Source organism: Castanea sativa, chromosome 8 (genome assembly GCF_040712315.1).
Source record: "Castanea sativa cultivar Marrone di Chiusa Pesio chromosome 8, ASM4071231v1".
NCBI lineage: Eukaryota > Viridiplantae > Streptophyta > Magnoliopsida > Fagales > Fagaceae > Castanea > Castanea sativa.
Window position 1 is genome coordinate 33,912,614 of NC_134020.1, and position 15,296 is coordinate 33,927,909.

A 15,296-nucleotide genomic window follows, 5' to 3' on the forward strand; every position below is an offset into this window, starting at 1 on the left:
GGATGAGAGTTTGTGTTTGAAGTTTGAACTTGTGTTTTTATCCATTTATTTACCGTTATCTGTTTTTATTTAAAAGAAAGGATAAGCAGATTTCTCAGGGAACAAACTGTTAAAAATAAGTACTCCCGCCAATTTACATGTACGGTGGGAAAATTTTCTTCTAAAACAAGCAGCTTTTTAAAAAATGGTAAAGGATCTCATCTGATCTCAAAGATAGGTGGGTGTTTAAATTTTAAAAATTCTTATACATATCAAGTTATCTAGGATGGTCCATATTTTAAATAGAAATAATGAAATACTCTTAGCTGTCTTCATTGATTTTGGACCACTCTGCCTCACTATCTGTTTTTCACCTTTTTTTTTTGTTATATCAAATATCTTTTTGATTCTATAGTATCATCACTCATCTACCGTAATTAAAGTACCCCATTGCAGGTTTCTTTGTCCAAGTTTTTTCTATACAGTATTACCATAGTTTTCAATTATTATTACTTGATTAGGAGCAAATGGATCTATCATTAGTTCCTTTTTTCTTGGTATGAAATTATTGAGTAATACGCGTATTAGCTGCAAGCAGTGAGCTAGAGAGAGACACGCACACAGAAAGAGACTCTGCAAGAGGCATTAATGGGTCGGCCAAGATACGTCATTGAGAAAGCACAAAAAGGGTTCTTTCGTTTTCAATCGGTGCACTGAATACAGAGTGACTGTGAATACACTTCACAATCACATTTCATGAAAATCATAAAGCATCATCACCCATCAAATTAGTCGACTAGATTTGTTTAAACCAGAGCTTAGAGAGATAAAGATTTGATCTTGAATGGAGACACCCGTGACTGCCACTGCCAACAGTTCTTCTTCTTCTCCTTCTGGGAATAGTAGTAGTAGTAGTAGTAGTGACAGTAGTGGCAATGGACTTCGAAGATTCGGGTTTCGAGTGGCGGTTTTGAATTTCGTACAGAGTCCATTAACATCCTTGTTTGAAAATTCTGGTTTACTAGGAGGCAGAAGATCAGTTATCATGTCTGATTCTCAGGAAACAGCTGATCAAATCGAGGAGGATGAGGAGGAGGAAGAGCTCTCTATCAGAATTGTTGGTGCAACAGAGTCAGAGGCAGAGGGTTTCATGGCTCATTCAGAACCTGAACAATCTGCATCAGATGCCGGAAATGGGTCCCCGGACGATCTTACTAATTCTGGAAGAAGAAGAAGCAGTAGCAGTGGTAGCAGTAGCAGATATGATATTCAGCATTTGGCCAAATGGGTTGAGGAGATCCTCCCTTATTCTTTGCTTCTTTTTATCGTCTTCATTCGTCAGCATGTCAAAGGTATTTATTAATGTCTCACTCCTCTTTCAAATGACCATTATGATCTAATGTTGTGCAACAACTTCAGGTTTTGCTGTTGTTATTTCGATCGCTGCTGTCATGTTCAAATCCAATGATATTCTTAAAAAGCAGACTGCTCTTAAGGTTCTCTGTTATATGCATTCAGTTTATTACTCAGTTGTTCCTTTTTTAATTTTTAATTTTTTAATTTTCCTTGGTTTGAAGTTTTTGATTTGATGGTTCCACTTTCACAGGAGGAGAGGAAAACCTCTGTGCTTGTCAGCATCGCTCTGGTATTTATGCTTCAAGTCGTTTTGATTTATTTGTGGCATCGAGATACTGATCTCCTATACGCCTTGGTCTTTCTTCCCCCAAAAGCAGTACCTCCCTTTTTGCACGCTATATTTATCATCACCATGAATGGTATGTATCGTATGTAATTCAGCGGATCACTTTTTTTATTGCTTTTTGACTAGCAAATCTTAAATTTGCCTTTGAATCACTTAGCTAACTATATCTATGAAGATTTCTATAAACTTATGACTTGGTTATTCGTTTCTTATAATTCCGTGCTCCCTTGTAATAAACCAGGAAATTAGATGAAAATATATACTAATGGTACATTTAACCTTTTCTGCTATCACGATATTGAATTGAGATTAAAAAAAATGGTCCCATATCATGTTCTGTTTGTTTCTAGCTGTTTTTCTTCCTTGAATGGTGGACATAAATCCTATACCCATATAATGATAGACCTTGGTATGCTTGTTATGTTATGTGTATCAGTGTGTGATCTAGCTGGGTTTGAATAGACCTTCTCTTGAAAATTAGCTTATGTAATATTAATTGATACTTTCTTCAAGAATGGCAAACAAATATACCTCTACTTGTAGACATTTTGCGCATCCATTCAACTGAATGCCATATATTACTGAGGTCTCAATAATGGTTGTCTTTTCAGACATTATGGTGCGGCAGGCAGCAATGGCCCTCAAATGTATGCTTTTGATATATTACAAGAATTGCAGAGGCCATGACTACCGTAAACAGGTTACTTATGTTACATTTAGTCAGTGCTCTCCATGAACTACTTCTCAATTTTCTTCTTTTGATGTGTTAAATTCCAATGACTGTTGAAGGCCTCTGTTTATCCAGGGTCAAATGCTAACTCTTGTTGAGTATACCTTGCTGCTGTACCGTGCCTTGTTGCCTACACCTGTTTGGTATCGCTTCTTTTTAAATAAAGGATATGGAAGCATTGTTTCTTCCTTAACAACAGGGTTGTATTTAACCCTCAAGTTTAAATCAATTATAGAGAAGGTATGATTTTCTTCAAATACGTAATCCCATCTATATGAACTCTCTCATGCTTTCTTCTGCTCTTCTTATAAGAACTCCTCAAAAGGCCACTGAATTTTGATAGTATTATCTTATATTATTACTTAATGATATGGAATTCAAGGTCCACCCCTTCATTGCTGCATTGAAGGCCTTAAGGAGTAAGGAGATGCATTACGGCTCATATGCCACGGCAGAACAGGTCAGTTGGTCTATCTGCATTTCTCAATAAATAACACAATTGAGAAGAGATAATTATTAATAAAAGGTAAACATATGGTAATCTTCCAAATATGTTATTTCCTTTATATTGGAGCAATAATTTTAAGGGATCATTGCAACTATGGAGTATTCATTTTAGTTCAATCCTTAGTTTTTAAAACGGCAAAGAGGGGGGGGGGGGGGGGGGGCTGTGATTATCTCCTTTAAATTGCAAACAGACAATATCCTTCTTGTTCTTGTTCTTAGACAGAGACTTTAGTGGATATAATTCTCTCTCTCATTTACTTCAACTCATAAGATAACCAGCATGGACGGTGCCTGGTGCAATGATTTTCTTATACTTCTTTCATTTGTTTCATAAGAGGTATTGACACGTTCTAAGTTGTCGTTAATTTAACTGTAGGTCAATGCAGCAGGGAATCTCTGTGCTATCTGCCAGGAAAAGATGCATGCTCCAATTATGCTTCGCTGTAAACACATATTCTGCGAAGAATGTGTATCAGAATGGTCATATTTTTAACTCCAGTCTCTCTATACAAATTAGGAATATAGTTTTTTTAATCCATACTTCTTACCATATTGCTGTTCTATGCGTTTAGATGTTAATCTGATAATTTATCCCTTGATTGAATTTAGTATCTTAGCCACAGCACTAGTCATGAATATATATAGGATAAAGGCACAGTCATATAATGTGAATGTTATTGTTTATTAATTCTACTTGGGTGGATTGCTTTTTGAAGAGGGGGAGGGGGAGGGGGGAGTTAAATTTTTTTTTTTTTTTTTATTTTAATTTCTGTATCTGCTTGAGTTGTTTCACTTTGTTGTACACAATATACTTGATTAAATACTGGATCAATTTTTTGAACCAGAAATAACTGATTTGTGGTTTTATAGAACCTTCAATAATAAGAAATTCAGTGTCTAAAACCTTTTACATTTGTCTTGTTCTCAATAGGCTATATGTTTAATGTCTTATATTTGGAGGATTTGAGTCCTGGTTTCTATGCAATGGTTTCTTTTATAGTTTAGTGAAAATTTGTCCAAAAATCCTTATATTTTACTATTAAAGATCAAGGTTCCGAAACCTGCATATCATTTTGGTCTCTGGCTATGCAAAATCTATTTTCTTTAACTATCATTAGAGTAATTTGATTTTGGATGACTTATCAACATCATTTTTGGGCTGAATGACATATTCTTATTGCACATCAATCTTATGGTGATGTTTTATCTAATTTGCTGTCAACATCTTAAAGTTACATGTAGCCTTCAATGCTGATAAGTTTAGCCTTGAATTCTCTTGTTAATTTCTGTTATTCTATTTGTGCGTGCGTTGTAGACTTGGAGCCTCAGTCGTTTACTTGTATTCCATCTGCTATACTCCCTCATGTCTTAGCAGTGGTGTTCAACAAACTGCTTGATATTAATTGGTTTACTATCCAATAGTGAAGCTACAGTTCCAATCACATCACTGTAAAGTACCATGGAAAAAAAAAATGCTGTCTACTTGAAAAGAATTTATGTATGCATGTTTGTTGCTTGCTTGTGCTGTTGGGTACCAAACTTCATACAGATTGATTATACATGTTTGTTTTTGCTTGGGTTCTTACAGGGAGTTTATTTTACCATGTCTTCAGGTTTGAGCGAGAAAGGACATGCCCATTGTGCAGGGTCTTGGTTAAAGCAGCAGATATCAAATCTTACAGTGATGGATCAACTAGTTTGTCTGTCCAGTTATTTTAAGATCTACTTGCTAAAGAAGATAAAAGAAGTAAAGAATTGCCTTGGAAATGAAAGATCATTGCCATATATATTATATTCTTGATGCGCTACAGTAACTTATAATTCCATTCTTTCCACCACTGCTGTTAGTTGAGGAGAGGTACTAAAGGTGGCAGCATTCGTTCATAAGTTGTATCTATGAGGGGGATATAATCCCCAAGCCAATTAATATATGTTAACCACAGAAACATTCTTGTTCATATATTATTGTCTTTAGATATGTGTATAAGTAAAACGTCTCTCTGTCTCCAGGCAAAACATTCATCATTCATTCACTATACTTGAATATGCAGATTCTATTTATATCTGATCTTTAACTCTGGAAATTGTGCACAAACTCCCGCTGATTGGAACAGTCCCAAGAATCCACAATCCAATTTGAAAGAAAGCACAGGATAAGCTTTCACAAAGAACCACTGAAGTGACTATCATAGTTCATACGTGACAAAGCCTAAAAGCTAATAATAAAAGGAATAAAATTACTTCTTTTCAGCCAGGCAATGAGCAAGACTAATAATAATAATCATAATAATATATAAAAACAAGAAAATCATATTGTTACATTTCAAACCTTTGTTGAAACATGGAATACAAGACGTTCCCAATTAAAGATAAGCATTTATAATATCTTTTGCAATCCTAATGGAGTTGTACAAGCTTGTTTATGTGGCATTTGGGAAGATGACCCCCCTCAGCTCAGTGTGGTCTTCCGTCACTTGCGAACAGCTCCAGGAGGCGGTTGTGGAGTCGGTGCTGAGGAAATAGAGTTGAGATTTGACCCTGAGGTTCCCAAGATGGGGTAAACTTCAGTGACCTGTTCAGTGCCCTCATCCAAGTATACAACATCCTGCATAGTGAGCTGGTGGTACTCAACAACCTCCCTTAGGAAGCAATTCTCACGTGCATAGACTGAGTTTTCATGGGCCAATCTGGCCTTCTCTGCCAGAAGTGTTTCAAGTTGAAGCCGTATCTGGAATAGAAATATAGGCATCAGAATTCAGAATTATTTGATGCACCAATAACAAAATGCTTCAACAGAATGTTGCCTACTAATAGAAATAACAACTAAAAATGGATTGCAAATGTAAACATGAGTTCTATGAGCAATTAGGTTAACAATTGAGTTAAAAGGGAGTTAAATTCAGTTGCTCATGCCACAACCCAAGTTTCTGTTGTAATATTTCTTCCTTGCCTCACTCTGTTTTGGGTGCATGGAATATGGATTTGGCTTCCTTTTAGTTTAATGGAACCTTTATCTTAGGAAAAAAAAGGTTAACAATCAAGTTACAGGGTTTCAAAGTTATGTACCACATTTACCCCAAATAAAATGGTGATGTACCACAAAAAGATTTAACCAAATTTGCCCTATGTGGAGGCAATCAAGAAAGCTGCCTATGTAAATATGTTATCCAAAAAAAAAGGGGGGCTAATCCTAGAATCTTGCTTGCAAAATGGGAAATAGCCACTGGTTCATCTCTCAATGAAATCAAATTATACTGAGGTGTACATTTATAAGCCATTGCTAATATTTAAATCAACTGCTGCCTTTCTTCTTTCTATTATTATTTTACCCAGCAAACAGGTTTCAATGACTCCATCAACAATTATGGTTAGAAAAATGTTAATACATAAAGCACTGCTTTAAACTATAAAGGGAACGGTACAGCTTTAAGTACATAAAATGGTAGTGATATTTCGCTTTTATTAAAAAAAAATGGAAAGAGGGTAGTTGCATGCATTCGCCTCATCTATTATTTGCTTTGGAAAACACTGCCTAGAGATTTGGAAATTAAAATTTATTGCCTGATTATAATATGAATTTCAAGGTATGCATAAGTTTTTTAGTTAATCTTATACCAAGAAGTCATTAAATGATGACATGTGATCTTATTTTGTTGAGAATTTTGGGTTTAGAGCACTAATAGAGAACTTGACTGATGATGATAATTGTTGGTATGAGAATAGCAACTTTTAGGGGGTGTTTGGCAAGCTTGTTTAAACACATTTTCATACATTTTAAACAACATTTCACACTTTTTTATCCACACGTATATCAAAAACACCCAAACAACATAACTTAAACTACTTTCTCAAACACCCTCTTAATATCTAAAACATTAAGTGGTTCTTTAAAAATATAATTTAAATGGGGGGTGGTTGTGTATAATTTATCAAAAGAATAGAAACATAAGAAGAGAAGAAAATAGTTTCAGATCACCATCTTCAAGATTGCCTCAATAAATTAAAAAATGGAAATGGAAAAGGAAAAGGAAAACTAAAAGGAAAGAAAATCCTAGAATAAAGGGGAAACAATGCATACCAAATCATCATCTTCTGGGTTGCTTCCCCTTTCACGATTCTCCCGAAGAATTTTATTTTCTTCCTCCAGCTGAGCACATCGCTCCTTTGCAAAAGCCAGATCTGCTTTGACAGTCTTCAACTCCCGAAGAAGAAGCTTTGCTTTTGCAGCCATTGCCATAGCAACCTGTAATGAAAACCAAAGAGAAAATTAAGAATCTCAGTATAAATACAATGTTATAACATCAAGAAAATTAGCATGCCCTTGTTATCCTGGAAATAATTTCGAAGTTCCAAAACCCTCCTCTAATCTATTTTCCTTCTCTCCTTTCCCACTTTAAAGTAACATACAGCTTACGTATGAGATCTAGGGGGCACTGTAAGTGCGGGTTACTCTATGCAGAAGGGGGCACAAAATACAGAAAACCTAATGTGAGACAAATAGGACTTGTGGCATATCAATTGAATAAATCAAGGTTAACATGTCCGTACAAAAAGCCAATCTCTGGAGCTGCTTCTAGGGCCAGAAGAAAAAAATTGCACAAAATTTATAGCAACTGACAAATTCAAGTATTTCTATTGTATGAACCAGTGATACAAGGTTGCCACCTTACGTCGCGAGATGCCTTCAGTTGAAGTCCTTGGTCAGTTTGCATCTGGGGTTGCATCTGTGGTTGTTGCCATGCATTACTACGGTTTGGCACCTGATTCTGTGCCTCAGAACCGCCAGGCTTTTTCTTCATATGCTTGCGAGTTTCTTGAATGATGTCTGCAGTCCGACTTTCCACAATAGTAAGACCCTCCTGAAAATTGAAACAGCATTAATTCAAATGATAGAATTGGTACAAAATCTGATTACTGAGCAGTTTACAGATGTAAAGATAGATGTATTAGTGGAACAAGTGGAGAAATTTGCATAATGGTGAATGCTTGCCTAGAAAGAAAGAGAGAGAGAGATATTCATTATCACCAAACAAACATAGATTATACTTCATGCTTCAGAAAATGGCATAAATAGCAGGAAAATTTGCAACTACTCCTAAGGAATGGAACTAACCTCTAAGGCATTACCAATGGTGCCACCAATATAATTAAGAGAAGATGCAATGGCACCTAACCCCTTCTGTCGTGCAGGACCATCTGTGTTTTGACGTATCTCATCTGAGTGATTTGAATTTTCAAACTGCAAATAGGACACACAAATACAAACAGCATCACACATTACAAGTCCGCAGACATACAGGGATCCAACCACAAAGTTTTGGGAAACTGCAATTTTCAATATATAGTGATTTGTAAAGTATGATGAACTAACATGGAATATAAGCTTTCCTAAGTTGAGTAGCTGATTACAGTTAAGAATAATCCTAAAAAATTTTCACCATTTTGGACCATTTTCCTTCTAGATTTTTTTTTTTTTTTTTTGGGGGGGGACATACAAATACAATACTGAAAAGCTCACCTTGCCCATTGTGGGTGTAGCTGCAGACATGGGAGACCTTTTCCTTTCAGGCGATTCAAAATGTTGGGGTTCGGTATCCTCATCAAGAATGGCTTTAGCTTTTCTAGCTAAAACACCCCAAAACCCATGTTTGGATTCATTCATACTTTTCATTGATGTATACTCATAAGGCTTGGAATCCTACATTTACAAATAACACAACACAATTGGCACATAAAAAAACCCAAATAGTAAAACACCCACACCAACACAAACTAAACAAACGCATTTATATCAGCAGAGTTGTAAACAAAAGAAAAGAGAAAAAGCACCTGGAGGGAAACTGGAGGAGAAGATCTGGTGGGGTTGGGAGAGCGAGAAGAGGAAGAAGAGGAAGGAGAGAGAGGAGAAGAGTGGCCATAACCATAAGCAGAGGAGAGGGAAGAGTCACGGTGGGCCGAAGATGCTCTTATAGCCTTTGCCGCTAGAGATGCCGGAGATTGAGCCTGACTCTGAGCCTTGTGAATTCTTTGATGTTGTGGTTGTTTTTGTGGTTCAGCATCAACAGCATCAATGTCATCCTCGTCTTCCAGAAAAATGGGGGGATGTCTTGATAAAGATGACGATGATGTTGTTCCCTGTTGCTGTTGTTGCTTCCTTCTATACGCCATTATACCTCTCAAAATCAAATCTTTTAATGTTACATGATTTGATTTTGAGAGGATTCATTCAAAAGGAAATTTCCCTTTTTTTTTTCTTTTCTTCTCCCAAATACTAATACAGACAAACACAGATAGATCTGAACTGGGTTTCTAGTATTATTGTTGTTGTTGCTGATGTTGTTGTTGTTTTTTTGGCTCAAATTTATTGTCCTTCGTCGTCAACGCACTCTTTCCTATGTATGTATCCTTTTACCTAGTTCCTAGTACCGAATTCTGGATTTGTTTTTTAGTTTTTACCCTTTTTTTTATTTATGTAAGTACTACATGGTCTGGTCTGGTCTGATCTGGTCTGGTATGGGACTAGTCGGTGCTTGACATTTTTTTTTTTTCTGTTTGATCCTTATTCCTTAGCCCATACCTTTACTCTTAGCTCTTACTACTAGTTAGTGCAATTTTTTCTATATGGGCTTTGATGGCCTGTTTTTCTTTTCGCTAGGCCGGGTTTTCTCTTACACATTTTTAGTATTAGCTATGCTGCTTTGTTAAAGCCCAATACTAAAGCCTAATTATTAATACAATAACTTTGTCACTGGTAATGGCCCTGGGTTCACTAGTACAACTACTTTCACTTTGTTTAGGTAAACTTCTGAATTAGAAGTTCTGATATATGCTCTTTTTGCATCTAGTTTTATACTTTGCCTACTACTAAATCTGATTTTGTAGTAAATCGAAAAAGTGAATCAGATTTTGTGAATCAGATTTTGTGGTACTACTAAATCCGATTCACTATACTTGAGTGGTACTACTAAATGTGTTTGTTTAGTCATTGATAACATCACAAAATCCAATTTAAATTTAAATATATATACTCAAATAGTACTACTACTAAATATAATTGTTTAATTATCGATAACATCACAGAATCCAATATACCTGTTCAACGATAAATAGGCAAGATTTTAAAAATTACATGGCCTAATTAACCTAAATAAATCTTGAGAATTCTAACCCACTTCAAACCAACCAAATATTCTTTATTGCTGTGTTGATATTCAATGCTTCAAAAACATGTAAGTCACCTCTGGCAGCTGGATTTGAAGAAACTAAGGTCAGTGCTCTTATTAATCCGGTGTCCAAGGATTGGGATATTGATCTACTCAATGGTTTATTTGCACCTCTTGAAGCTGAGTTGATATCAAGCATTCCTCTATCCCATACAAGTGTGGAGGATAAATTTACTCAGTTAAGTCTGGAGAAAATTTCCTTGCTAAGGAGAATACTATAAAAAATCGGGTACAAGGCAATTCAAATGCAACATCAGGATGTGTGAAAGATATTTGGGGACTCACAGTAGCTAATAAAGTGAGGAATTTTATTTGGATAGTGTGTAAGGAAGCTATCCGAGTCAAATGGAATTTTAAGCAGACACAGAGTTCTAACCAAAGATAAGTGTGATCATTGTAAACAATCTTCTAAGGATGTGAAGCATGCATTGTGGAATTGCCTTACTCTATCGCCTATTTGGAATTCAACCCCAGATTGGTTGTTTTGACAATCCAGAATGTTTCCTAAGTTTAGTGATCTATTCCACTACGTCAATAGTGGAAGAAAAAAATCTAGAACTATTTGCTATGTTGGTCTGGACACTGTAGAAACCATATCAGAACAACTTTTCGAAGGACTATCCTATCTCACAAGTCCTCCCTTCGGCCACTCAAGCTTTAGCAGATTTTATTTGACACATTCCTTCTTCCCAGGGTTCGATGGTTACCTCCTACAGCTCCCTTGGTTAAAGTTAATTTTGATGGAGTAATGTTCAGAGAGTCCAGGGAGGCAGGTCTGGGAGTTATTGTTTGTGACAGTCAAGGGAGGGCTTTAGCTTCTCTTTCCAAGAAAGTTATTCTTCCTCCCTTTATAGATGACGTTGAAGCTCTGGCAGTGGTGAAGGCCATTCACTCGCTCAAGAACTCGGCTTCTCTTTGATTATTCTTGATGGAGATTCAGAGACTATAATCAAGGGTCTTTAAAGTGAAGAAGTCTTTCGCCTTCTTTGGTCTCTACCTAGTTTTTGCTAAGCTCTCTACTATTGCTTTCAATAATATCTAATATCTAACTCTGTAACTCATATCCTAGTTAAACATGCGGAGTGGAGCTGCGTGTATCAATTCAGGTGATGGCCCCCCAAACCAATTTTTTCTTAAAAAAAAAAAAAAAAAAAAACGCTGTAAAGTAGGTAAAACTAATATCCCAATTTAGTCTTTTCATAAACTGGCCACCCCAACACAAGATTTGGCATCCCCAACTTGTTTTTGCCCCTTAGTTTTTTACATATTTTTTTTTATCTTTAGCCCATTAGTTTTTCCCCATCTCCCTCTCAACATATCAGCCACCCATGAGTTTTACATACTAGCTTTTTTAGTTGAGCTTTTCCCAAAATATTTTATAGTTTTAGCTTCCAGTCACCCAAAAACTGTTAATCACTCGGTACTCTCACATTCTCTTTAATTTCACTTCACTAAAGTTCTTCCTTAACAAAAGCTATATAAAAGAAAGTTTATAGATACAAAAATTTCACATGTTGATATGACTAATTGTTAGACGTAGGTAAAAAAAAAAAAAAAGTGATATTAGTGGTAGGGTGGGCCTAAAAGAGAATTGATAAAAACTAATATGATAGCTTTGCCTTGACGTCTCTCTCCAAAGTAAAATTCATAACTCCGCCCCTGCATGTAAGATACGTTAAAGGTTTATCAGTGTAGATGGAAGATGTTTATCCACACTTCATGATGTTTTCATTGTCAATTATGTCTAAGTTTTTAATAAAAGTTCGAGGTATTTCTTCTAAAAAAAATACCTTTTTTCTTTAGGCTTATTTTTTCTTTTTGCATTAGTTGTTTAAGTAATAAAATGATAAAGAGGCAATAAAAAGAAGAAGAGAAAGTGCTAGCCTTAACTCCATTATACTCTATAATAATTAATAAATACTTGTGTTGCGTAGCAGTACCCTTATGTCAAATGACATTACTAAGTTAGCTCTAGTACAATTTATCAATGACTGAAGAAATCACCAAGTATGTCTGCTATATCCTAAATGGACTGATTATAATTGTGCTTCCTTGTAATCACTTATATTGCCAAGATTGATTGAGTACTTATTTGATGTAGTACTCATACTAGTAGATTCCTCCGCAACATATTCACAATCCAATTCTATTTATATCCACATAATTTGGGCTATTACTAATTGTTTAAGGCAACTTGAGCTTGGAAGGAAAGTAAAATCAAATAGAGAACAAATTAGATATGGAGTGACAAGATAAAGATCGAATGCCATGTAGGTGTGTGGTGGGTTGCATGATTGAGTTCAGGAAGTGAGTGAGAGCACATTGTTCAAAAGTGCTGAGACACTAAAAATAAATTAGCGGCAAGGAGTCTTGATGTGCATAATCAAGTTGACAAGCACACTCATAGCATGTATATCTGGAGGGATTGATGCATTAATTAACTAGGGATTTTTTTATTATTGAGGGGCAATTAACTAGGGAATAGATGAGAGACATAATATGCCCAAAGTGGAGAGATCCATGTAAGCATGTATATCAAGGCCTTGCGATGTGTGTGTAACTGTGTATTCCGAAGGCGAAAGTTTCCAAGCATACGCATATGCCTTTGAGAGTATATTTGATGCATTGACCATTAAGTCACTTGTGTGATTGCCCCTACCAGTGTTTGACTGTTTGTTGGCCTTTTTATCTGTACAATGACACTTTATAAAGCTTCTTTGCAACCACCAACCTTATCAGTAAAGTTTCCCTACTATACAGAGAGAATTGGTGTTAGTTTTTTTTTTTTTTGGCGTTTTTAAAGGTAAGAGTGGGGGATTCAACTCCAGTATAATACCACCACCTAAGGATCCAGATGCTAGCAAAAGCTAATGTTTTTTTTTTTAATGGGAAGACTGAAAACTTTATTCGTAATTTGAAATAGAGGTTACATCCAGGATGAGCGTTTGCTCTAAGAAATAAAGACTCTCTTCAATTCATGTAGAATAATTATCAATATTTAAAGCATGTTTTAATAATAAATGAGCTAGTCTATTACTTTAGCTATGAACATGGGAGAATTCAACCCGTGGAAAATCCCGACAAGAAACAAGCATAATTGAGAAGCCACAAAAGAGGGAAAGGGATTGTTCATTTAAAGCTTGGTACGAGAATCACCTTCAAGGTTAAACTTTTGGATACCAACATCCTTTGCAGACGGTAGGGTAGCTTCATAATGTTGATTAAGAAGCAAGGTTTGCTTTCTGCATAAGTTAATGTTGTTGAAGTAAAAGTTATCGTAAGGGTTTGGTTTTTAACCTTTTTTTCTTTTTCTTTTTTTAAGAGTTAAACATAGTTTATTAGTTAATTTAGTAGCTTTTAATTTTTTTTTTGAATGTATAATTGTACTTTTATCCGCTCTCACTAAACCAAAAAGTAAGATCTAAACGCACGCAAAAAAAGCAAGGTTTGATTCCTCTACGAGTGACTTTGGGGCTAAGCTCAATCACAACAGCATGTCATAATTGACTTCCATTACCTAAAAAAAATGTCAAGATAGACTTCTCAATGTTATAGACGACTATTATTAAAAAAAGCAAACAATAGTACAAGAGATTCAAAAGCATCTGAATATATGTGTGGTAGAGAATAATGATGTATAACGTGAAAATTGATTAATGCGACATGCATGAGTAGTAATGCATATATTGACTTAGAATAAAGTGGTTTAACAACATTGTGGTTTTACACGACTTTTTTATATGTAAAAAAAATTGTGAAAACGAAATTAGAAAAATGGTAGGTAGAGAGTGAATTGGTGGTGGTGGCCACCTGTTTCCTAGACAAAGAAACATGGGTAGCTCTGACGGCGGTGGCAACTTCATCATTTTGATGTAAACTATATACGAAAAAGGTCGGCAATCAATAGTAGATTGAAACATTTTGTTGGTGGCCGTATTTGCACAGAGACACATACACATGCCTTTACCCTTTAGAATCAATCTCTTTGCAGGGACATCAGACAATTAGATTCTTAGGAAACCCTGGAGGTGGTCTGCCAATTGAATAGGTGGACACATGTTTGCTTCATTCTTTTTTTATCACACATGTTTGCTTTTTGGTTTTGGCTTTGATTTTAAGTGAATGAAAAATGTAAGAGATCTCACACACGCTTGTTTGCTTCATTCATATAAAGGATAGCAAAATAATACCTTGAGGTAAGACAATCATTCTAAGTTGGCTCTCTCATTCCTTTTTATACCACAAAGGAAAAACTTAGGTCAAAAATCTCAAAAGTTAGCAAAAGATTACACTATTTTATATTACCTCCTTCCTAATTTTAATGTTTTGGTTTAAAATGACATAACATTAAAAATAAATGAAAAACATGCATTCTTTTTTCTTTCAAAATGGCCAAAGGTTGCAAGACTTTTCAACATTTCTTCATCATTTCTTTGAATTAGTGAGAAATAACAAGGAAAAACGAAAGTATAAATGTTTTTAGTTTTTGAAATTGGGCACTTAGGGACTTTCCAAGAACCTTCTCAAAAAAAGAAAAAAAAAATTCCAACTAAGAAAGCAATAGACTCAAAATGAGCATAGGAAGTGTTTGAAAGTGATAGAAGTAAAAAAGAAAAAAAAAATACTATCACGAAAATGAAACAAGTCCCATAAAATTAGCTTGCAAGTCAATAAAAATTTAGATTTTGGTATATATATATAGAGAGAGAGAGAGAGAGAGTATTTATACTATTGTGTTTTGGTTTTTTTTTTTAAGCTATGATAATGTTAGTCCTTGTAAAAATAATAATAATGTTACTCTTTTTTTTTTTTTTTTTTTATTGCCGTACCTTGTAAACCAATTAAAAGTGCGCAAAAAAAATGAAACCATAAAATAAAATAATAATTTTAAAAAAAAGTTATAGTAGAAAGGTGAAACAAATCTTAGTTAAGCTCATTTTTGGGATTAGATTATAAGAACATTGCTAGCAAAGGAGTTATAAAGGCTATAATGCTATTTTAGCAACTAAAATACTAAAATCCATGTTACAACAAAGATGATATACTTAAAAAAAATAACAACAGAGCTATAGTAGGTTTGTTAATGATAACAACCCACTGTAGCTACAAACTTATACTAAAATATGATAATTTATTTCTTCTCTCCCTACAGTAG

The 15,296-nt window shown here is 35.0% G+C and overlaps 2 protein-coding genes across 2 annotated transcripts; one reads left to right on the plus strand and one right to left on the minus strand.

The window, feature by feature from the left end:
- The first annotated feature begins 674 nt into the window (after positions 1–674).
- LOC142606946 (uncharacterized) lies at positions 675–4,876 on the plus strand. Its single transcript, XM_075778323.1, has 8 exons — positions 675–1,331; positions 1,399–1,475; positions 1,586–1,754; positions 2,293–2,381; positions 2,487–2,651; positions 2,794–2,871; positions 3,295–3,398; positions 4,532–4,876. Exons 1-8 carry the CDS (start codon positions 824–826, stop codon positions 4,635–4,637), a joined length of 1,296 nt encoding a protein of 431 aa, XP_075634438.1. The 5' UTR covers positions 675–823; the 3' UTR covers positions 4,638–4,876.
- A 311-nt stretch (positions 4,877–5,187) lies between these two features.
- On the minus strand, positions 5,188–9,361 carry LOC142608361 (uncharacterized). Its single transcript, XM_075780120.1, has 6 exons — positions 8,748–9,361; positions 8,437–8,616; positions 8,032–8,157; positions 7,589–7,777; positions 6,997–7,161; positions 5,188–5,646 (listed from the first exon to the last, which is right to left on the minus strand). Exons 1-6 carry the CDS (start codon positions 9,084–9,086, stop codon positions 5,389–5,391), a joined length of 1,257 nt encoding a protein of 418 aa, XP_075636235.1. The 5' UTR covers positions 9,087–9,361; the 3' UTR covers positions 5,188–5,388.
- Between the last annotated feature and the right edge of the window lie 5,935 nt (positions 9,362–15,296).